Source organism: Protopterus annectens, chromosome 6.part0, assembly GCF_019279795.1.
Source record: "Protopterus annectens isolate FY-2018-M chromosome 6.part0, PAN1.0, whole genome shotgun sequence".
Classification (NCBI taxonomy): domain Eukaryota; kingdom Metazoa; phylum Chordata; order Ceratodontiformes; family Protopteridae; genus Protopterus; species Protopterus annectens.
In genome coordinates this window covers 1,358,847,996-1,358,873,458 of record NC_056737.1, presented here as the reverse complement: position 1 = coordinate 1,358,873,458, position 25,463 = coordinate 1,358,847,996, and the positions used below count along the sequence as shown (strand labels likewise).

Sequence of the window (25,463 nt, the reverse complement as noted above, 5' to 3'; positions counted from 1 at the left end):
ATTCATAAAAGGAATGCAATATATACTCAGCCTCAAACACCTCCATATCTAAATTCACATAGGTACAAATTAGGCTCTCATAGCAGTACCTTGAATGTGGTGGAAAAAGCTTATTAAAAATGAAATAACTATAGATCAAACAAAAATAAACCAGGTCCATAATAAAATGACTCACCAAACTATCTCCTAAATAATAATTCAGGGCCTCCACACCAGGGACATGTGTAATACTTGTACATAAACTCTTAACACACAATGTGTAATACTTGTATATAAACTCTTAACTCCCAGTTTAATAAAAAACATATTATGATTCCATGTAATAATACTTATCTAAACAACTCCACATGTCTTTAATGCATGAAGGCAACTTAATATCAGATTCAATATTGTTTCATGGGATACTATGTTCTATCTCCTGCCTTGGTACATCTATATACATTTTCCTTCAGATATTATCAGTTCAGTAGATACAGCGCTGAATGTGTGACAATCTGAATATCAATCTAATGGCTGGTGAAACCCACTTCTGATCTCCAAAACCAGTTACTGATTATACTGTGGAGAAGAAGCACAAGTCAGTTATGCTAATGAAGCTCATCTGTTTCTGATTTGTAGTCCGACAACAAAACAAAATGCTGGTGACATCGTAAATGAATATCTTCTCAAACTTAAAACATTTCAGGTTATGACATGTGGTTTCACAAACCACAACTGCTCCTCTGTGAAGATACAACTGTTTAGATGCATAGGCAGAAAGTGATCTATCAAAGTCTGTATGAGCAAAATGTAAAAATAGAATATACTACACCAACAGCATCTCTTTTATCTGTTCTGCATATTTTATATACCACAACTAAAGATCAAGGGTCAAACTTTTTATTTTTGTGGAAAAATACTGTAAAATTCTAGAATATAGACTGAGTACTATAAATATATGAAATTTCATGGAAGTTTGCATTTTAAACAAGAACACTGATTCACCATAATTTGCGTTTCTTCTTATAGTTAGTTACTACACGTATAACAGTCAATTTACTTTATTCACTGTTCAATACATTTGCTTTAATTTTGCATATCTACAGATGCATTCAAAAATTATAATAGACTTGTGGCATCAACCAGAAACCTTACATAATCAATAGTACAACTGACAAAATTCCAGGTCATGGAAATGGAATGGCATTTTTTTAAACAACTGTAAATTAGGGTCCCTGCTAAAATGTATTTTGTCTCAAATGTGAATAGTCTGCAAAACAACATGCCACATAGAAGGTCCACCAGAAGACTTAATATGCACAAACTGTAGACCTGGTACACATACATTTGCTATAGATGTGTGTGTGTGTGTGTGTGTGTGTGTGTGTGTGTGTGTGTGTGTGTGTGTGTGTGTGTGTGTGTGTGTGTGTGTGTGTGTGTGTGTGTGTGTGTGTGTGTGTGTGTGTGTGTGTGTGTAAATATCTATATCAGCCTATCTATATATATATGTATGTATATATATATATATATATATATATATATATATATATATATATAGATAGATAGATACAGATATATATATATATATATATGGATAGATATACATATGCATATATATCCTATGTAAATATACACACAAATATATATATACATATATATATATATATATATATATATATATATATATGTGTGTGTGTACAGAGAGATAGAGATATAAATATATACTATCCGCGGTGGTGGTGCTGCGGTAGCGTTGTCGCCTCATAGCAAGACATTGTCCATTCGATTCTCAGCTAGAGCGTCTTCTGTGTGGAGGCATATGGGAATGGGGTGTGCCTTCGTTGAAGGTTGTGCGTCAGGGCTGGTAACCCAGTATGTAAAAATCCACTACCAATCATTAGCGGACCGGAGTTCCGCTGTGGCGACCCCTAACTGGGAAAAGCCGAAAGACACAAACAAACAAACATATAAATATACTGTATAGACATATATAAAGATTTATACACACACACACACACACACATATATATATATATATATATATATATATATATATATATATACATACATACACACACACACATTATATATAAGTATATATACATATATACATATATATACATACATATATATATATATATATATATATATATATATATATATATATATATATATAAATTAACACACATATATAAATGTATATGTTTTTTTCCTATGTAAGGGCATTTCCAGTACCTGTTTCTTTGGCTATGGTAGATATTAAGCACATTGTTACTGAAAATTGGAAAATAATCTCTGTGAAGAGAGATTTGCTATCTGCTATTGGTACAAAACTGAATTTTGTACACAAGATCTTGGACCATTAAGAATTTATTAGAGAAAAATAATTCCATAACCACCAACATTACTAAGGATTCATTTCATACACACCCTTGTTAAAAATGTAAGATTTGTAGATATAATAATATAGGTGGCAGTACATTTTAAATCATTTTAATAAGGGGATTATTAGTGAACACAGATATTTGTGTAATACATCTGGAGTTACTTTACCACCTGCAATTCCAGTAACAGCTTCTATGTAGGTAAAAACACCCATATGTTACCCGGTGGATAGCCAACTGGCTCACAGACAGGACCCAGGAAGTTAGAACTAGGGAGTCCACCTCTACAAAGAGGCCAGTCACAAGCAGAGTCCCTCAGGGATCAGTCCTTGGACTGCTCATTTTTGGCATTTACTTCTCAGAAGTCAAGGCCAATGTCAGTGGTCTGTGGCTGACTAAATTTGCAGATGATTGCAAATTAGGAGCTGTCATTGAATCTCACAGTGACACAGATGTTCTCCAGGTGGGGCTAACACAGACAAATAACTGGTGTCAGAGCCGTGGACTAAAATTAAGTGCCAAGAAATGCATAATAGTATCCTTTGGGAAGTGATCCATCTCTGGTAACTATCATATTGACAGCACACCCCTTAGAGTTGACCCAGTAGTCAGGAACTTAGTAATCTAGCCTTCGATCATCATGTGTCTACAGTATTGAGGAAATCATTCTACGTTGTGCAACTTATAAACAAACGCATGGCATCTAAGTCCAAGGAAGTCATTGTTCCACTGTGTTCAGCATTCATCAGACCTATCACTGAGTACAATGCCCCCTTTGGTATGCACCTAACCAGGCATATCCAACAACTGGAACATCCACAGAGGTTCCTCACTAAAAGAATACAGGGCATACGTAATATGTCCTATGCAGATCACCTGAAGGCCCTATCTCTGTATTCTGTCTCATACAGGCTTTTGAGGGGAGATCTACACCTAGCATACAAGGCATTGTCAGACCCCACTCTGATGGACCTCCTGCATATCCATAAAATAAACAGTAGCAGAATTACCCATTCTAAAGACTTAAACCTTGCCTGTGATATAAATAGGACCTGCTGGAGAGATAGGTATGTATCCCAGAGACTACCCCATTTATGGAACCGGTTCCCCATCCATGTGAATCAGAGTTCCTCCCTAACCCAATTCAAATGAAATTTGGACGACTGGATGGGAAACTGGAAATTCATCCCTGGTCTGGCACCTATGTCTCTAATGCAAACAGGTAACCTGTAAATGGTTCATCACCCAGGCCCATGCTTACACTTATCAAGGGTATCAAAACTTGTCAAAGATTTGGGATGCATGGCTAGGCTTAAAAAGGCCCCTGTGGTCGTTAGCCTAGTAAACACCTATGAACTTATAAGGAAGCTCTCACAGAGAATAAACAAACATGTGATATATGTCAAAAATAAAGACTGTAGTAACAGCTTGACCATGAATGCCACATATTATTCCAGTCTTAAAAAGTTCTCTTTTTTGTGCTTGATCACATAAACATTGAAATGCTATCAGAGAACATTAATTATGAACTTCAGGTTAGCGATCCTAAATGGCAACTTGCACTGGTGGCTGATAAGACTACAGCTATTGATGACATGATTAACATTAAATATATTTTGATATCAAGGAAGTTGTAATTTTATAATATGATCATTTACTCACAACAAAATACAATTCAGTTTATTCATTTTATCATAAAAATTGTTTAAGTAATCATTCATGCTAATATGTTTCAGCCAGTTAGTCATGTGACGCTTTCTAAAAATATTTATTCGATGGTTGCTATCTGGGTTTCATTCTGAAGAAGTTCTTATGTAAAAAAGAAATAAAGTGGTATTTTTTTAAATCACTCCTTTATTTTGCTGATCTCCATGTGGTGTTTTGATTTTCTTAGTTTGTTAGTAGCTCTTTTTGGGCAATTTTCGTCATTTTTTTAGTTTGTTTCTAGTTGCTTTTACAGTGCAACCATTTTGGTGGAAATGGAAGACAACAACCAGTGTAACACAGATTTACAAGGAAACAATTCTAATTTAAACTTATCCATATATGCTATTGGTGCTGATATAGCCAGATTCACTCAAACATTTGCTGGTCTGGTGTCCCGTGCTAACACTGCTTTAAACCACATTACATTAGTCATTGGTTCAGAAGCTGTGGAAAAAAGGTTGAATTGTGTAGACAGGAATGCATCTGTAGGTTCCATTAACAACACTTTGGTTGCTGGTACATCTTCATTCACAGATGATTCCATTGAATCCCTTCTGAAGACCAAAAGATACCCATTTTTGGGTGATGAGTTGCAAAGGAAAACAAATGATAGTAAATACACTTTAGAGGTTAGTATGACAGCACGTAGAAAGAATATTTACAAATTAGAGAATAAATTATTCAAACTAAAGACAGTATAATAATATAACTTTTATCTTGAACATTGTATCAAGATTAAACAATTTTCATTAGGTTTCAGATGCTTCAAGTTTCCAAATGCCATCTCTACAGAGGACAACATTTATCATAATTTGGTTTATTTTTTTAACAACACTGGGATTGAACTACTCAAACTGTTAATGCATCACAGTTCAAACAAAATTAGACTTCTGGCCACTCACATTAAACAGCTTTATATTAGTATTAAAGGTCATCCAGTGTTTCACGATTGTAGACATTATACATATTATATATTATAATAGCATTTCAGCAAAGATACAACAACATGTTACTACTATTATAGATTTTTCCCAGTTGGGAGTCGCCATAGCGGAACTCCGGTCCGCTAATGATTGGCAATGGATTTTTACGGTGCCGAGTTGCCAGCCCAATGCCCAACCTTCAAGAAAGAAACACCCATTCATGCATGCACCTACCTGCATGTCTTTAAATATCACTCAACCACAGGGAGGACATGCAGACTCCACACAGAAGGTGCTCCAGCTGAGAATCGAATGGGAGAACCTCTTGCTGCGAAGTATCATGTTCCTACTACTATTATAGATAAGAAGCAGAAAAGGCTAACCAGTGGTGACATGACTTACAAATCAAATTTAGCTTATCCACTTCAAAATAGTGGCAATAAGAATTTTATCACTAATAAACAACAGACGTTTTTGTCTTCATCTATAGTTGCTAGTACTACAGTTTTAGATTGGGCACCCACATATTCCTTGACAGATGAAGAATTTACCTCACTTTACATCCTCTCATCTCAACAGTGAACACAAAGAGGCCAAAAACAAAATTAAGGAAGATACAGGTCACAGTGATGGCAATATTAATTTTAATTTAAATTTCTTAGGGGATCACTCAGTGGTGACTGTACAGAACTTTTGTTCCCCAAAAGCAGAGAAGAACATCCAGAGGATAAGGAAGAAACCACTGGTGGAGCAGGGGATGAGGATGCCAACATTAAATATGATGTGTCCTATTTTCAATTTTAGTAGTTTTCCTTTGACAGAACATCATATGTCTGTTTTAAATAAAGGGTTCTCCTTTATTCCAGCTAGAAGAGCCAATTTAGTTAATACTTTAACTGATTTAAGGCTATATGTCAGATAATTTAATTTGAAATATATTTTAAGTGAAGTTCATTATTTCTCTGACTACAACAATTTATGTAAAAAAAGTACTTTTAATTCAAATTTGATATTGAACATTAAGAATATTTCAAGATTCATGTAAGAAGGACTTTTAATTTTTATACAATATAGGAACATTGAATGAATGGTACAACATGACATTAGAACAAACAGAAACATTAAATGAGCTGCAGAACTGTGACTATTAGAATCATGAAAGTAGATAAAGGAGGTGGTTGGTTATTATGGACAAAGATCAATAGTGGAAGAATATGGAAGAACACTTGTATGCAGATGATGCGGCAGCACAGGCTGATGCTGAGCTAGAACTTTAGCAAAGGATAGGAGAATGGAATGCAAATCTGAAGGTACATGGGATGAAACTAAGCACAGATAAGATGGTGGTAATGACAGCAAATTGGGGAAATCAGAAGAAGCTGAGAATAGAGATAGAAGGGAAGACAGTGGAACAGGTAAACAACTTCAAGTACCTGGGAGGGGTTGTTGAGGAGAACGGTATTCTGAATGAAGAGGTCAAAGCTAGAATCAGAGAGTAGTAGTACTAAAGAACAATTTCTTTTGTATTTCAAAACCAGTTTTATAAACAAAGGTCTAACAATGGATGCTACAATACCATCAGTTTTTTCACACTTGGTACTTGGTGGGAACAGTGCAAGTTAATTGGTAATAAGTGGTACAAATCTGTTACTTTTTATAACAGGTATATAGATGATTTGGTATTTATTTGGAACAGTATTTTACATGATTTGAATAATTTTTTAAACAAGTTAAAATCATACTATTCTTCATTTCACATTAAGTGAATTTGATAAAAAAGTTCATATTTTAGATCTTAAAAGACCATAAAAAGATCCCAAGAGTTACAGACCCATGTATTTGATTAACCTAGATGCTAACAATCTTCATCACCATTCTGGCTAACAGACTAAAAAACATTATTCCAAGCATTATATCACCTGGACAATCTGGTTTTATTCCCTTTAGACAAACCTGTGACAATACGCTCACACTAGAAGGCGTTAATACATCTTTCTCAACAAAATAATTATCCTATATTTGTGCTAGCTATTGATGCTTTCAGTACTACCCTATTTTGGATTATCCACAAGATTTATTCAAATATTTTAGATCTTAAAATTTCAAGATATGACACCAATAATTGTTTCAGAGTAATATCTTCAGAAAGAAAACATTTGTGTATAATTTATCTACACAGTTCCAGGCAGCATCCTCAATTTATGAAATATAATGTCATCATAGAAAAATGTACATGTATGAATCAACCGATTAGTGATGAGTTAATTTTTGAGGAAGAAATAATGGTACTTAGATCAGTTTTTAGTTCAATATTATTCTAAAAAAAATTGATAACATTATTAGTGAAGTTTAGAATAATAGGGCAGTAAAGTTTCAACCTATACTCTGTAGTGGTTTTAGGCAGACAGGTCAAGTAATCAAAACAATTCAGATGTAAGGACATTTCCAGTACCTATTTCTTTGGATACAGTAGATATTAAGAACATTGTTGCTGATAATTGGAAAATAATATCTGGTAACAGTGAATTTGTATCTGCTGTTGGTTCAAAACTGAATTTTGTATATAAGAGATCTTGTACCTTTAAGAATTTATTAGAGAAAAATAATTCCATACCCACCACCATTACTAAGGAGTTATTTGGTACATATCCATGTTATAATTTTAAGTTTTGTAGCTATATTAATACAGGTTGCATTATATTTCAACACACTGCAATAAAGAGATTAATAGTAAAGATGGGTATATGTGTAATACATCTAGCGTACTTTATATTGCTACCTGTAATTCCTGTGAAAGCCTCTATATGGGTAAAACAACTCGGATGCTCTCGCAAAGAATACTGAACATAGGTTAGATATCAAAAATTAAGACTGTAATAACAGCTTGACCAAGTATGCTACACATTGTTTCAATTTTTAAAAAGTTCTCTTTTTCTGTGCTTGATCACGTAAACATTACAATGCTGTCAGGGAACATTACTAAAGAACTTGAGGTTAGAAATCTTAATATTGTTATAATTGTAAGCTTTGTAGTTACATTAATACAGGTGGCAATTTATTTTTAAAATGCTGTAATGAGATTTATAGTAAAGACAGATATACAAGTAATAAATCTGGAATAGTTTACATTGCCACCTGTAGTTCCTGTGAAAGCTTCAATGTTAGTAAAATGACTAGAAAGCTCTCACAGAGAATAAAACGAACATAGATTATGTATCAAAAATAAAGATTGTAGTAATGGCTTGGCCAAGCATGCTACACATTGTTTCAATTTTAAAAAGTTATTTTTTTTGTGCTTGATCATGTAAACATTACAATGCTGTTGGGGAACATTAATAAAGAATGTGAGGTTTAATGAACTTATTATTGTTATGATTGTAAGTTTTATACATATATTAATTTAGATAGCAGTATATTTTTAAAACATTGCATTAAGGAGATTTATAGTAAAGATAGATATATGAGTAATACATCTGGAGTAGTTTACATTGCCATCTGTAACTCCTGTGAGGGCTTCTGTGTGAGTAAAACCACTAGGAAGCTCTCACAGAGAATAAACAAACACAGGTTACATATCAAAAATAAAGACTGCAGTAATGGCTTGGAGAGTTATTCTACACATTGTTCCAATTTTAAAAAGTTCTCTTTTTTTGTTGCTAGATCATATACATTTTGCAATGTTGTTGGGGAACATTACTAAAGAACTTGAGGTTACAGAACTTAAATTACAACTCACATTGGCGGCTGATTAGACACTAGGTCTCAGTGACATGATTAATATTAAATGTATTTTCAAATCAAGGGAGTTGTAATCTTATAATGTTCTCACTCATTCACAAAACAATATAAAAGTATTTGTTTCTTATATTCAATTTATTAATTTTATTGTAACAATTTTTAGGTAATCATTTATGCTAATTTAATATTGTATGTAAGGAGGTGTTTTGAACAATTAATCGAGGAGCAACAAAGAACACCCAGCACCATTTGTGAAGGGAAAAATACTTTTAATAAAGTCACACCACAGCCAACAGACCAGTTTCTGCTCAATGGCCTTTATCAATTCCATATTTAAAATCAACCAATCAGCAGTGAAATCAAATTAAGCCAAGTGGAAATAGTCCACCCAGTCTCATAATCCATGCTTTCTCTTTTTTATTTAAAGCATTATGCCAACCACCCTTACAATTTATGTCACACAAAACTTTGTCAATAACAATAAAGTGAAATTTGGCAGCAGTGTTTAATAGTGTGTCTAAATAAGGCATTAGTGGAATACTTACTCTAATATTGCTAAGATGTTCAGATATATGTAGCCTCATGGGTCTAGATGCCTGGCCTATGTAAAATGCTGAACAAGTACAAACTGCAAGATAAATGACCCAGTCACTACTACAGTTGGCAAAAGTATGAATTTTAAAGATACGACATGTGTTTTTGCTACTAAATTCCTTGGTTTGATTAATATATTTGCAGAAGGAACAATGACCATAAGGAAAGCAACCTATAACCTTAGTATCCTCCAATGTAGCCTGAGACATATTAACAGATGAGATATGATGTTTATAATGACTGAAATGACCACCCAATATCTTCCCCCTACGAAATGAAAATGACATCTATTACTCAATAAATCATTTAGTCTGTCATCAGCCAATAAAATGTCCCAGTGCTGCCAAATTTCAATGTATTGTTATTGACAAAGGTTTGGGTGACAGAAACTGTAAGGCTGGTTGGCATAATGCTTTAAATAGAAAAGGGAAAGCATGGATTGCGAGACTGGGTGGATAATTTCCACCTGGCTTGAATGATCACTTTGAATTTGATTTCACTGGTTGATTTTAAATATGCAATTTAAAATGTTGTGCATATATATTGGTTGACTGCAGTTAATATTATAAATTGATAAAGGCCATTGGGCTGAAACCGGTCTGTTGACTGTGGTGTGACTTTATTAAAAGTCTTTTTCCCTTCACAAATGGTGCTGGCTGTTCTTTGTTTTTCCATTACTGTGTTTTGAGCCTTTGCACCTGCCATCCGTGCAGATCCATTGCTGTTTACACAATTAGTCAAGTCACACTTTCTAAAAATATTTATTGAATGGTTGTTATTTGTTTCATTCTGAGGAAAATTTTATGTAATAAAGAACAAATGCACTAAATTTTCTAATCAGTCATTTTTCTTTTGGCTCTCCAAGTGCTGTTTAGTGTGTCTTAGTTTGTCATTAGCACTTTTTGGGGCTTTCCATTTTTTTTTATTTTGTGTGGATTGGCAATGCCTACTATAATGTTGCTCCCCCAGATGTGTAGATGATTGAATTTGTGCACTAGCACTGAATCACTGTCTGTGGTGATTTCTTCTTTCATCCAGTGGTGTGTGACTGTGGAGTTAGAATAATAGTTAAGGGGATGTGATGGTGCAGAGGTGGTATTTATGTCATATAGAATGATTTCTAAGAAACTGCTTTTCTATCAAAAGTAAATTCAGTCATTTTAACTTACTGCCGTTTTCTTTTAATCAAAGCTACTACTGATGAAATAATACACAACCATATATTAATATAGCCGCATGATAACATGCTTTCCTAAAGTTTAAGTCTGACTCAAGTACTCAAATGGCCATGCACTCTCAATTCCTGCCAAGTCAGTGTTATAAGTACCTATGCAATAATGGCTGTTAAATAAGGCTTTATAGGTACTGCTGGGCAGGAGCAAGAAACATAGCAGAGAAAGTTTGCAAATCAACTTTTCACTATTCACAACTACCAAATAAGTGTCCTTAATAACAGTACATGAGGATGCAGGTCCTGTGACACCACAGACAACACAAACAAAATATTTCTTACCTGCTTGCCTTGACATTTCTACATTAACAGTTAGCATGCCACATTGTCTCTGGCAGTTCTGCTACTGCACAGGTGAAAATCACAAAAGCTGATGATCGAGGTGCCCACAACAGATAACTGCCCACACTGGTTGAAGGTAAAATAACATCATATGTGAAACCTGAATGGGCACAGCTGCAGAGGGCCCATAACCCCTGCCAACAATACAACCCATTTAACACTAGCACTGGGTAATCCAGTTATGGTGTCAGTGGCTACACAGTTTATTATTAGACACTGCCTAGTATCTTTTTCTCAAGTGGATGATGAATGTAAGATCTCAATGTGGTATTCAGTTGCCCAAAAGTTACGTCGTATGGTAGGGAAACACATCACATGCACTGTCAGTCTGGGTTCCACCATAAAGGCAAGTCCTCCTGTACTCGGTGTCTACCTGCATGCTTTCAAGGCAAACATCACTTTGGTACCCTAGCTCTGTTTTATCAGTGCAATTAAACTGCTTACAGGCCCATGGAAAGGGAAACAATTACTCTGCCTTGCTACTTGATGACTGTGATGACAGTCTGTGTGCATTGTCTGTGACCATACTGATTTTTCATTTGTTTTCTCACTTTGCACACTTTCATGTCCTCAGTAACACACTAGTAAACAAGCATTGTGATCTCTCCACTTCTGGTGTACAACTGTCTCATCCTGCAAGCTTCTGTTGTCTTTTTTTCTTATGCTGTCCTTTTTGGCCAGCAAGGAATATCAAATTCTAAGTTTGTGACTTAGCTGACATTGTGAAGCCTACCTGTTTGGGGTTCAGGATTAAGATTATTTTTTTGTGGAATTACATCTCCAGAGTGCAACACAAAGCTGAAGTGACATGCTCCAAAGCTTGTATCTTCTCTTTCCACTGTGAATCATGCCACACTATGCATGGGTGTCTTGACTTCTGGATTTTAATTGGATATCCTTATGGTTACCCTCAGCACAGTTCTTTTTTGAAAAAAAATATATAGCAGACCACTGCACTTTTTATGAATTGTTCTGGTTTGTGTAATAGTTATCCCTAGCATACCAGTCATATCATTTTTATACATCACAGCTGTTGTGCACAACAACCTTACAGATCATCAGTTTTTCACCAGAACTTTATGCAGGGAGTCAGTAAAGCATCAAGCCATTTTTAAAAATAATGCAAGCAACATATGCTCAACAGAAAATCCCTATGACCCAGATGACCTGAGTTTGAACAGCAGTGCTGGAAAAGTCATGGAGGGGAAAGCAGGAGTGAGCAGCTAACACTTGCATACCCACCACACAGTGAGGGAGCAGTCTGATCACTGCAGTACCAATACCTAGTGTAAGAAGACATCCAGTATGTAGCACTAGATTGGGGGGATGCACTTGCTTTTGCCAAACTGGTGATAGTAACCCCAACTGAGTATAAGCAGAGGCATGCATATGTAGATTGAAGGCACTGAGAGCACCCACTATGATGCAGGTACACAGATTGGCTACCAAGTGGTTGCATTAGGCTAAATAGAAATAACCCTAAACCCTACCTCGCAGAATGACACAGTCATGGGGGGGTAGAAGTGTGGGAGTACTTATCCTACCTAAAGTAATTAACGTCCAATCTTAAATATGGGTGGCTCTGGTATGAGGGATGAAGCCAGACCCTCAGAACACTGAGAGAAGGGCATTTGCTGTAATAAAGGACAGCTGATGCAGTGAGGCAGGGTGGGGCACAAGCAACCCTCATGCCAGCCTGGATTAGGACTCCCTTTTGCGGTTTTGCCATGGGGAGACTGGAAAGATGTTTGCCTAGGGAGCAAAAGGTCTTAAGACTCATTACAGTGTGCTAGTTTTTGGCAGGCAGTCAAGCAAAAAGAACATAAAAAAATAAACACTTGTTATATATGGTAAAGAAAGTGCAAGAATAAATTGGAGAATGGTGCTTAAAACAGGAAAAAGGTAAAAAAAAACATGAGATTTGGTAGCGAACTGTGTGTATAAATGTGTGACTTAAAACAGTAAAATATTAGAAATTATGCTAGTGGGGATGTTTTTGTACTCAAGACAGAAAAGAATAAGAATGAGAGATTAATTCAGTGTAAAACATGGTCTACAAGCTGCCTTTGGTTTGGGAAGGTGGCCTAATGGTTAAGGTGTTTGCCTTACAAGCACAAGGTGCAGGGTTTGAATCTCACAAGGGATAATTGGCTAGGCTTAAAATGACTCGCAAGGGCAGTTAGCCTAGTACTAACCTATGAACCTTTTGGTTATTACATAATTGTTCTCTAGGTTGGTCTGTTGCCCTACAAACCTACTCACGATACTTCCTGATAAGTTCTCACCACCCTAAAGAACACTGATTTACACATGCCTGTTAGAAGATCCTGCTATGGAAAGCAGTGAGAGATGGGACTCAGAAGGTGATCAGACTGCAGGCAAGAGGCTACAAAGACTATGTCACCCCCCCCCCCACCACCACCACAGTGTGAGTGTAATGAGGCCAGCAAAAGTGACCTTATTAACAAAGTTACTTCAGCATGTTGCATATGTACACACATTTGCAATACTATGAATCATTTTTAAAACAAAAAAATTAAACATTTTATAATATTATTTTTGAGTTAAATTCCCTCAGTTGTAAACAATGCAAGCACTATTAAACATGCCTTTTGTTCCACTCAGGTTAAAAACTTGTTTGCTGTAAATCAAGTTGAAATTCAAAAGAAGTTGAGCTTCCTGACTACTACAGAGTAATTTCTGCTACCTAATATACTGGCAATTTTACTTTTAAGGTCAGATTTACAGATTACAGCACAAAACTCTCCAACAACATATGAAGACAGTAATGCAGCAAACTTATTGTAAATGACAGCTCTTCTTTAATCTCTCTTCATATGACTTGAAATCTGTACTTTCTTCATTGCCCACCCATTTAAACTGCTGATTTGGCATAGGGGTATGTTGCTATGACTATAGCGCACAAAGTGCTGGGTTCGAGACTTGGCAGTGAAATGCATGGTGATAACACAACATCTATTCTAGCAACTTTCTAAAATTATACAAGCAATGTTTAAAATGTGTCCCTGATTTTTAGGCCCTAGGGCCAATAGCCTATTACCAACCTATGAACCTATAAATAGCCAGGGAATTGTCATGGCTGGGTTTGTATAGGCCCTAGGGCCAATAGCCTACTACCAATCTATGAACCTATGTAAAACATTTCATTTGTACAGACTGAGTCTCCAAATAAGGTCTCACCAGTTATCTGCACAGAGAGAGATAACAACTTTTCTCTTTCTAATCCAGACAGGTCTACATACACATCACAGCATATTTTCAACATTCTTGAGCCAGCATTTCTTTGTCCTCACTCAAAGTTTTCAGCCAAGTCTTTCCTTTACAAGGATTCCATCATTTTAAATGTTGCTCTTGCTGCAGAGGTCAGACTAACTGGTCTGTGATTAGCTCATCTTTTTTGTGCTTGTCTTGTGAGTTAGAATCTGATGTGTACAAGCCTCTTTCCATGATATGACTTATATGTCCACAAACCTGGATGACTCTGATCCTAAAAAATCTGACTCTTCAGAATCTGTGCATCCAACAGAGGAAATGCTACCATTTAACTGCACATCATTATCACATCAGTCTATCCTGACTACCCAAAGCTTCAGAGAATTCTAATAAGCTGGTCAAACTTTGGTAAATAAACTGCACACAGTACTGAAGGCAGGGCACACCCATCTTATTAGTGAAAACTGGACTTGTAGTTGCTCTTAATGTCTACATTGTACCTCAGGAGTGCTGTCACATTGCAAATACGTCTATGACACCATAATAGTCATTTGTTTATTTGTTCAGAGTTACACCACCTGGAACAACTTCAGAAGATACCAAACATAATAAAGCATTATTCAGAAAAAACAAAGGATAGCAGTTAGGACTGGGCACCATAACTTTCCAGGTGTCATAATAAATGATGATACATAGAAGAAGGATCGACACATTCTAAATGTATATGGACCTAATCCACAATGTAAATAAACAAGCAAGATAGGGCTACACAAAACACAAGGGAGAAACATTCAACAGGATCCCAGCTGGTTGAAATGGACTTAGAACCAAAACAAGTACATACAATGCACAAATTATTTAAGATTTATTCCCTGCTCTGTAGCGAACAGCCAAGAGACTGTAAATGAACAAATGTAATTTATAGCAAAATGGGTGGCATAACATATTCTTCTTGCTCTAGAACAAAAACATATAGCTAGAATTTTACCCAGTAAAGATGCTTTGTGTATTTACTTTTTTTATTTGTTAACCAGGTAAGTGGACTGATATTGGAGACCTTTTCAGCCACAACCTGGCAAAACAGCAAAGATATATGATGACAACGAATTTTAATTTTCAAATTAAGTACGTGCCGCAACAAAACATTTTACCCACACATAAGGCACCAAACCAAATCCCTGAAGAGCAGCAAAACTAGATGGATGTATAAAAGGGTTAATTCACTAAGGTAAAGTTCCTGAATTGTTTAAATAATTTGAAAAAGGACATAAGTATTCTTGGAAAAAAGGTAAAAGATCAGAAAAAGCAAGCAACAGATAATTATGTATTTTTTACAGAGGAGTCGGTTATTTTTAGTTGCAACAGAACATCTCAGTCTCTCTCTTTCTTTCAAACACACACACACACACAGTTCCCCCTCAAAAAAAAAAGGATTGATGTTTTACACATTTGCAATACACACAAACAATCCTGTTGCTTTGTTGTCCCAGTGTTTATGCGCCCCCGACCCTGCTTTATGCCAGCTGCTGCTACTGGTGCTGAGCCCCGACCACCACAACGAATATAACCAAACAACATGAAAAAAAACAGTCTCTGTAAGAAAAAGACATAAACATGGCACAGACACGCCTCGCCAGCATCCTTCTATAATAACAAACTGACATTATATTTTCATATGAAACACGTCCATAAACTCGTTATGTCCTCATCCAGCAAACCAATGAATCCAGAAACACCATGTAGGCAACGAGCCAAAGGCATCATCACTGATCTCCGATTACAAGAGCTCCTCTAGCTAATACTGCATCCTTGCTTTACAATATATGTAATAAAGGAGGCAGGAAGAAAGAAAGGGGGGGGGGGGCTGCATACATCGCCTCTCTTAACCTTTCAAATAAAAAAGAATTGTCTAATTTGGGATGGGGCGGGGGGGGGGGGGTTAAAAGTCTCCCATACAAATGAAGTCCGAACCAATTCTACACACGTCACCTCAGATTCCCAACTGTTCGATTCCAGCTGCATCCCTTAAGAAACAGTCTACCTCCATCATCCTTCATACGGTTCACCTAAACAACACATTTTTGCACCGGTACACAGTCTGTCTACAGATGCCACTTACTGTACCAATTGCTGGTGCTGCCACTATACAGCGGTGCAAAGCAGCAGCGAGCAGCCACATCCATTAGTCCTCTTCCAAGCAACACAGGATGCTATACATATCATTTCCTTCCATTGAATGCAACACACAGGGAGCAAGCTACATAACAATACAAAATGCATCCCACACCTTACCTGTTCGGAAAAAGGCATCCACGTCGGAATCATTCAACGCTTCCTCCGCCCCCTCTGCAGAATTCATCTTCCCTGATGTTTCTATTTTTTGTTCTTCAATAAATCTGAGATTGGCTAAATTATAATATCCAGTGATTGCCCTTCTCAAGCAGCTGCGTGTAAAAGCAACATCCCCTCCATATTCGTTGGATTCTTCGCTGCTGCTCGGCGGTTTCCGTCCCTTCGATCACAAAGCAAGCACTGCAAGCTGCCGCTGGCTGAGTGACTGTCTGGGAGGGTACTCGTTCGCTCTCCTCTCCAGTTATTGCTGTCGCTCTCTATTGTTCAGTCCTTGCACTCGTCTCCCTCCTCCTTCTACTCTCGTGCCGGCTCCCTCGCACCAGCCGCACGAGTCTTGAGCTTGGAACCAAGGCGCGATCACCCACCCGGGACCCTTCCTGATGTTATTTGCTTGTGAGTGGCGGGCACAGACGCGTTAGTCGGGTTTACGACTGCATTTCCGAATAGGCGGGTTCCTGCTTCTGTGGGTCAAGGTTACAGCTGATTTGGGGTTACAGTCGCTGCTAAGCCGCATCCAGGCTAAACTGGGAGCTACTGTACAGTCGAGGCTACAGTGACACGATTCTGTGCTGGCCTGCTTTCACTGTGGAATTTACATTTCAAATTGGGGTCACAATTTTTATGTTAGTAATTGAAATATCCTGCTGTGATGCATTACATATTAGTAAAATGTCGCTGCGGCATGGGATTAATGTTATTTCTCAATTCAAAAGTATTTTGTTTCCGAAATGTAATTTTTCCCTTGGACAAGTCTGCAATCCTGGCTAATGCAGAGGACTGATTTTCTTTTTAGTAAAACTGCGGTAATTTCTGTATTGAGAAACCTTTACTCATATTTATTTTGTTATATGAATTGCGGTTTTATAATCTTCTTTAAAAAAGTGGCGCCTTAAGTAAGTGCTTTATTTACTTTGCTTATTTAGGTCAGAATAACTACCTAAAGTCATTAATGTCTCTCAGTCTTGTATGACCAAAATCAGGGACAAAGCTAAATGTAATATGGAACAAAGGCGCAGTATTTGGGACACTTTTTAAATACGGATGCTATTAATTTATAAATTTTGCAGGAAAATAAATTATGAATTAAAATGTATTTTCTGAAGTAAAATAAGTATGTTTTGCTATTGCCTGCTGACTATAAAACACATCTTTTTATAAAAAAAAATCAGGCGAACTACGGTGAACAGTATAAAATTCTAACCCAGAAATAGAGAAATCCGTGAAAATCAGTCACATCCGAGAGGTAAATCTGGCCAACTGGCAAGACCTGCGTGGAAGTTGTTTCTTATATGCCCATAGTTTTCACGGACAATTCCGATGCTCTAAGTAGCAGTGAGGGACGACTGTAACTCCAAGGGCAAATAAAGGGGAAGGCATGGTGAGAGGGCTCCCTCTGAAGCATTACTTAGGCATTGTTGTTTGGGAGATCTGAATATTTCTAGAAAAGACATACATTCATTTGAAGGAGCACTTTGATCTACCGAACCATTGTATACTAAATAGCTGCTGGAGTTTCAATGCACATAGTTTGATTACTGTATTATTCATTAAATTACAATCTATTTATTTTAAGTAAGTTTTAAAACAACTGTTTACAGTTAACATAATACCTTAGCATAGCCCTTGTATTATGTTGTCATGTTTTCGAGCAAAATTACATTAACTACTGTTTAGTAAAACATATTTCCAAGTATTAGTTTTCATATTTAATGTTTACCACTTATCTTAAAGCCTATGTACTGCCTGGAAATCTGCCCAGATGCTACGATTTACTGTTACAGTGACTCTGTACTGCCTATAATGTTTTTTAGGAGACATCACTGTAAGCTACCCTTCCACCATCTATATGTGACGTCTTACAGCTTTCAGTAGCTATTAAATAATCAGTTACACCCTTCTAACATGTTATGCAACTACACTGGCAAATATATTACCCTTGAGAAATTATTATGATGATTCTTATCATATAAACCTGGCCATTCTAGTTGCACACTATTATCATTAACCAATACATTACATATGTATACACACATCAGTCTATTTATTTCTCCCTCTCTCTCTCTCTCTCTCTATATATATATATATATAGTGAGAGACAGGGAGAAATACTGGCAAACCAGGAACATCAAAGATAGAACCAGAACTGATTTTGTGGGCATTAATTGTGCACTGATTTAGGAATGGGTCCATGCCTGACATGCTATTTAAAAAAAAATAATTTTGCAGAAAATTAAACAATGGCAAGCCAAAAACATCTTGCAAAATATGATTTTGGACTCATATTTTTTTAAATATTTGCATTTTTGCATTTCTTGTCTCTCTGACATTAAAATGCGTATCAGCTGTAATTATTCTCATCTCATTTATCATGTTTGCTGTTACTTGAAGCTTTTCTGCCTGGATACCCTCTGCAGATATACTCTGCCCAGTAGGTTACAGAGTTAGTAAAATGTAAATAGGTAAATTAATTGAATAAAACTATTTATATACTTTTTTATGGTGGCTGAAGAATTAGGATGTCGTAAGAACATTTCTGTCATATTGCTAGGCCATGGCTGGTAACAATAATTCCAAAACTTTTACTATGATTATTATTATTATCTACATACTGAGAAGAAGCCTACATTTCTTTCTTTGATTTTATAACTGTAACATCATTTGATTACTGTTTAGCAATTAGTGCTCATCCTGACAAAGTAAGTATTATTTAATTACATTGAGAGAATGCTTTTCGTAATCCTAAATTTAACTGTATTTTTTATTAAACTGTTATTTTCATCCACAATTACATTATAAAGGCTTGCTGTCCATGTTTACTCTTTTTTACAATAAAACAATTCACTGGCTACTAATTAGTTCCTTCTTTCATAAAGAAGCTTCACAACTCCTCTTCATAAACACACTAAAATTTGTTATTTCTATAAATAGTACTTTGTTTGCCTTAACTGCAAAAGAGGATTAATTTTATTTTCTACTACTCCTATCATATTTAACTGTAAAGGTACTCAACTATGGTTTCATATGGTCTTAATACTGTCTTTAAACACCATGCCGTTTGTTTTAATGTAATGTATTATTTTTATTGGGAAATGCTGGTACACATGTGGATGTGTACATGAGGGCTGAGATTCACAGACAAGTGTCTGCACATCACTAATTTGCAATGTGCCCACTGCACAGTCACATTGCTAATCAGAGGTATTAGGCATTGAAGAGCACCGTTACACTAAGAAAAGGGCTGCATAATTAAGGAGAAGTTCAGTGTATTAAAATAAGCCTTGCTTAGTGCTGGACAGCTAGAGAAGTAGGTTGTGTGACATTTTGATGTGTGTTGTGACATCCCATGCTCATCCCTTACAAGAAGGGCAGCACAGCAGCCATCATATACACCATTGTGGGTCAACACAGCAGATTGCCAATCTTGTTCATCATATAAATGGGAAGGAAATGGTGTAGCTAGGAAAGTAGTTAAGGGGGAAAACATCAAGCAGAGGAAAACACACAAGGTTAACCACAAGGTACAAAATTCGGGAAGAACGATTGATGTTTTTTTTTTTTTTTCAGGGAAAGATCCCCATGTTTTCATATATAGAAAATAAGGGTAGGTGGGGAAGGTTGGAAGAGATGGCTGTGGATGGGATGGCATGACAAGGGCAAGTATTACAGACACGCAGACAAATTTAAAACAAGACTGAAAAAGACAAGGGCAGTAGACACAAAAGTCAGGAAGCTAGTGAATGGACACAGGCATAGACTAGATAAATAGTGATAGGGAGAGATGAACAACAAAGAATGTGGAGTGACACATAAAATAGGGAGAACATCAGAGTGACGCGTGACATAGAAAGAAGGGAGAACACCAGGATGGCAAAAGGGTAAGGCACTGGCTTGGTTGCATGCAAGGTTAGCCCAGATTGCATCAAGACCAGGGATCATTTGGCTGGGTGTCCAATGTTTTGGGCTGGTTTATTCCCTGGTAGCCCAAAAGACAGAGGCGGCATGTCAAGTAACTCTGCAACCAACGCCAGAAGGTGCTCTGTGCTGTTGATTTGGGTAAATATTTGTTGCTCCACTTCAGCATCCACCAGCCCCTGCAACTGATGATGGGAGACCAGGGCAGACCCCTCCAAACAGAAGAGGAGCCTGTGCTGCTACTGTGAAGTCACCAGTGAGCCTATGGTTCACTTTCAGCAAGAAAACCGTCATCCACCTACTGAGAGGCAACCTCGTGGCCACTGGCAATCCAGTGCCAAAAGATTTGGCTGGTGCAGACTGAGGTAAGGATGGCCACACATTATCCTCCACATCAAGACGTGCAGAAGAATGGAAAAATGGAAAAAATAACTACATACATATGTTAAAATTACACTCATACTGAATACTGAATTGTCTCAGACATCATACACTCTCCATTGCTTGGAGAGTCACTTCTGCTTTCTGCAACAGCCAACATACTCTAATGCCACTGGAAAACAAAGTATGCACCCCTAATTATACAGTATAAAATAGGTAGAATGCTAGGAGACAACAGCACAGCTAAAAATAATATACAGTCATACATATATATAGTAGGGTCTAGGACTGTTGCACAAACGCACTTTTTACCGAATCGCGAATGGGAGGGCATACTTACACAAAAATGCTTTTCACCGAAGCAGCATTTTTGCGTAAGTCTGCCTGTTGTGCCATTCGTACTACAGTGCGGATGAGGGAAAATTCCCTTTCCCTACTGTAGTGCAATCTCAGGTGAGAAAATTAAAGTGGGGGGGGTGGGGGGACACAGCCCCCTACATGGGGGGTACAGGGGTAAAATTAGATTTCATGTTTTTTTTAACACACTTTAGCAAAAGTGCTTTTTCAGTGAAATTGCTTTTGTTAAAGTGTGTTCTGTTCGGTGATGGTGGATTCGGAATGTTGATCTTTCGTTCAACAGTCCTAGATCATATTCATATATATATATATATATATATATATATATATATATATTTACACACACACACACACACACATATATATATATATATATATATATATATATATATGCATGGATTTATTTACGGTTATAGTACATTTCTAGCTATTCTCCTAAACTTTGCCTCCCACTGTTGAAGCACGTCAGGATGGAGCCAACTCAGGTCACTGGAGCAATACTGGCACTGCTCACCAGTAAATGTAGCCAGTGGTATCACTCACCATCCTAGCAAGCTCATAAGGCATCCATCTTCTGCATGAGCCCATCATATTGCTCTAACAGGCTGCCTTATAATTCCCTGCGCTGAAATGGCAAGAAGATCTTGCCATCCTTGGAGCACGAGGCATGAGTTCTGCATTCCACAGTGCCTGAAGTAACCATGACCACTCATTCACATCTGTTCGAGAAGCAAAACTCCAAACCTGTGCTTATAGACACATTTATAGCTCATGTGTTGCGCAAGCTAGAGCTTCTCTGTGGTACTGTTGTATCGCTTTACCACTGCATCACTGCATATGATGGCTATAGTGCTGCACTGCAGTGCTATGGGCATATACATGTCATATGCACACACATACTGGTCACGTGCCTTATACTCCCAGTGATATGCACAGCTATCATTAGCATATCTGGGTAGCACAGTTCACTGTGGCAGCAGTTCAGAAATGGAGGCACTAAGTTGACTTATTAGCATAACTATATTGCTAATTGTCCCTTGTTAGCATGATTTAAAGCATTATTGCCATTTTGTGCCACCCTCTCAATAAATACTGTACAACTGTGGAATAGAGGAATTTCCTAGAGTGGAGACTGTGAAGTCTTGCAGCTTTATAGAGCTAAGGAAGAATTTGCAAAGTTGAGAAAGGAGTCCTGCCTAGTAAAGTACATCTGCTAGCCCTGTGGCAGATATCAGTTACACTGAGTCAGACATTATGATGTCTGTATAACTCATAACACAGGGCACAGGCATGACACTACACCCTCTACCTGTAGTTCTGGAAGAGCAACTGTGAACAACGACAATGTGAAGCATATAAGCCATAGGAGTTTTGGGGCTGCTGGGCCAGTATGTAATGGATGTCTGTATCTAACACTAGCTGCAGCTGCTAAACAGATAAATAAAGAATAAAGGAGAGGGCTGTGGTCATAAGTATGGACATCCCACAACATCTCATACACAGCCATTGACTGATATGTTTTACCTACAGCTGTACATGTGTTCACATAGCCACCAGAGTGAGGCAGCAGCAGGACACGTTGACTGGCCAAGACCACAAAGTGCTACTGTAGGCCCCTCAATACACATGGCATACACTTTCTGTGCAAAGGTGCTACAAACAGTCAGCACTGGAACCAGTTTTGGCTTCTACAGAGTCAGTACTGGGACCAGATTTGGCAGGTACTGGTACAAGATGTGAGGGATGGACTTTACAACAGGTTCAGTAGAGGGTTAGCAATATAACACTCTGGGCAAAAAAAGAAGCACAGGTCATTGCCACAGACAGGTCCACCAGCACTAAAGCATTTCATGGGTGGGAGATTTCCATAATGGTTAAGGTGTTTACTTTACATACACATGGTACAGGGTTTGATTCTTACATGGGGTAATTGTCTAAGCTTAAAATGGCTCACAAGGGCAGTTAGCCTAGTATAAACCTATAAACCTTGGCATTGTGACTGAGGAATGTTTGCTGTTACTCTCTGAACATTATTTTATTTTATTTACATTTATTTATTGGGATGGTCCAACTGGGTTACTGCAAAAAATTCCTATTTTCAGTGGAAGTTTGTAGAGAAAATCTCCAGTAGAAAAATTATTTGGAAATTATAGCCACAGTTCTAGTAAAACATTACTATAAGTAACAAGAAAATATTACAGAATGTAAAAAAAATCCATATATTATTTGATCAAAAGTCTAGTTTATCCAGAAATTACAACATATAGGGGAAAAAGAGAAAAATAAATACTAATAATTTGGTAAGGTGAGAAATAACATTACTGAAAAATACTCAAGAATGTACTAAAGTGTTAGAAAGAACAGAGAAGCACCAGAAGGGAATGTTATTGAAATGTTGTGAGAGTTGAATGGTCCTAGCCAGGTGTACAGCAAGATCATAGCAAAGTGTTTAATGTTCATCATGTATTATTTAAGCTGCAAGGGGTTGTGATTGTCAATTATTTTTAACATCTTTATTAAGTTCTCATATTTTAAGCAATAAAACATTGACATAGCTACACATACATTAACAGAAAAGAAAACAAATCATAGACATTTTTCATTTATTTCTTGCATCTTACATATATTTTCTTAACAGTCATCATTAATTCCAACATTACACAACTTGCTCAATTCCTGTCTTCCCTTAATCCTCACTCGTCCTCCTGTACATTTTTCTGCATGTATTGTTCCCACAAATTCCATTCATTTCAATATAGGTTCATAGGTAAGTTCCAGGCTAGCTGCCCTTGCAAGCCATTTTAAGCCTAGCCAATTTCTATTTTCCTGCTCAAAATAACTTATCCCATTTGGTTATGGATTGGCCTTACTCGTTTCATGGTTGACAATTATATATTACCTCGAAAGATTAATATAAAGAGAATAACTGGGATCATAGGAGCTGCCTTTGTCCATTAGTAATACAGAGGGAAGTCCTGGGGTAAATTTTATGTTACCCATCCACAGATGTAAGTTGCACTTGAAAATGGCCAGGGATGAACTTTGTTTTAAGTGGATGAGGGGTCTGTTCCATAGCAGCTGTATCCTCTGCGAGATATACCTGCCTCTCCAAATTGTTTTGTTGATGTTGCAGGAAAGGTTTAGATCCCTCGACCAAGTATTTTTGATGCCATTTGACTTGCTGATATGCAGTAAATCCATCAGTAATGGGTTGGAGGATGCCTTGTATGCTAAACACAGGTCACCTCTTTAGTCTGAAGGATACCAAGTATAGTGACAGGGCTTTGAATTGGTCCAAGTAGGGCATGGTTTTTTAGGCCTTGTATCCTTTTAGTAAGGCATCTCTGTAGCATTCCAGTTGCACCATGTGTCTGGACAGATACATGCCAAAGGGGGATTATATTCAATGATTGGCCTAATGATGGCTGAGTAAAGGGGGGCAATGACATCCTTATATCTACACACAATTCCTTTGTTTATAAGCTATATAATATAGAGGAACTTTCTTACAACAGTAGAGACATGTTGGTCAAAAGTTAGGTCACTATCCATAAGTTCCCAAATCCCGAACAACTGGGCCAGCTCTTAGTGGCATATTGTTGATGTGGTAGTTCCTTGGGATAGAAAATTCCTCAGAGGATACAATAATGCATTTTTGGCATTTAGTTTCAGATTATGATTTAGACACCAAATACCTTCGTACAGGATGGCTAAGTCATTTAGGGATTCAATAACTGTGCCTAGATTGCAGTCATCTGCAAACTTAGTCAACTAGAGCCATTTGGTATTGACTTTTACTTCAGAAAGTAGATGCCAAACAGGAAAGTTCACAGTTCAAAGTTCCAGAATATCTCTAAACCCTCTACAGGATATCTGGGTATTTTTCTTTTTTTAAGTTTCCTAAGTTTGGAGGCTATCCTTTCAACGTTCTGTCGCCCAAGTCATTGTGATAAATGTTTTTGTGCTCTGGAGCTGTTATCAGAAAATAGTTGATTGACTGCAATCTTTCTAAACTCATGTATATTACCAGATACTCCCTTATTTTCTCTTTAGCACTCCACATTTGTCCCTCCTCTTGTTCTGTGAAGTTCCGCTTATTCTGCAATACTTACACCTTTGTCAGCCCCTCTAAGTAATTTCTATTACTTCTTAACTGTATCTCTTTCTGTATTGTTTTGACCTTATTTTTAAACTCCATTTTCATTTTATCCCAGTCACTAGGTATAACTTCTGAAGATATTTTGATCTTCCTTAATAACTCTCAGATAGTTTCCATTGCCCATTCCTTAAATTACTCTCATTATAACAGGTAGGTGGGAAGCGCTAGTG

General features: G+C 37.0%; 1 protein-coding gene across 3 annotated transcripts in view; it reads right to left on the bottom strand.

Moving 5' to 3' along the window:
• KALRN (kalirin RhoGEF kinase) overlaps window positions 1–17,817 on the bottom strand; it is a 4,346,166-nt gene extending 4,328,349 nt beyond the window's left edge. The window contains exon 1 of one of the 3 annotated variants that reach the window (XM_044074926.1): window positions 16,425–17,817. In XM_044074926.1, the coding sequence (XP_043930861.1) occupies window positions 16,425–16,491 (67 nt within the window). In that variant the 5' untranslated portion in view covers window positions 16,492–17,817. The remainder of the gene's footprint in view (window positions 1–16,424) is intronic. The other 2 variants (XM_044074921.1, XM_044074920.1) reach the window with 2 other exon arrangements.
• Between the last annotated feature and the right edge of the window lie 7,646 nt (window positions 17,818–25,463).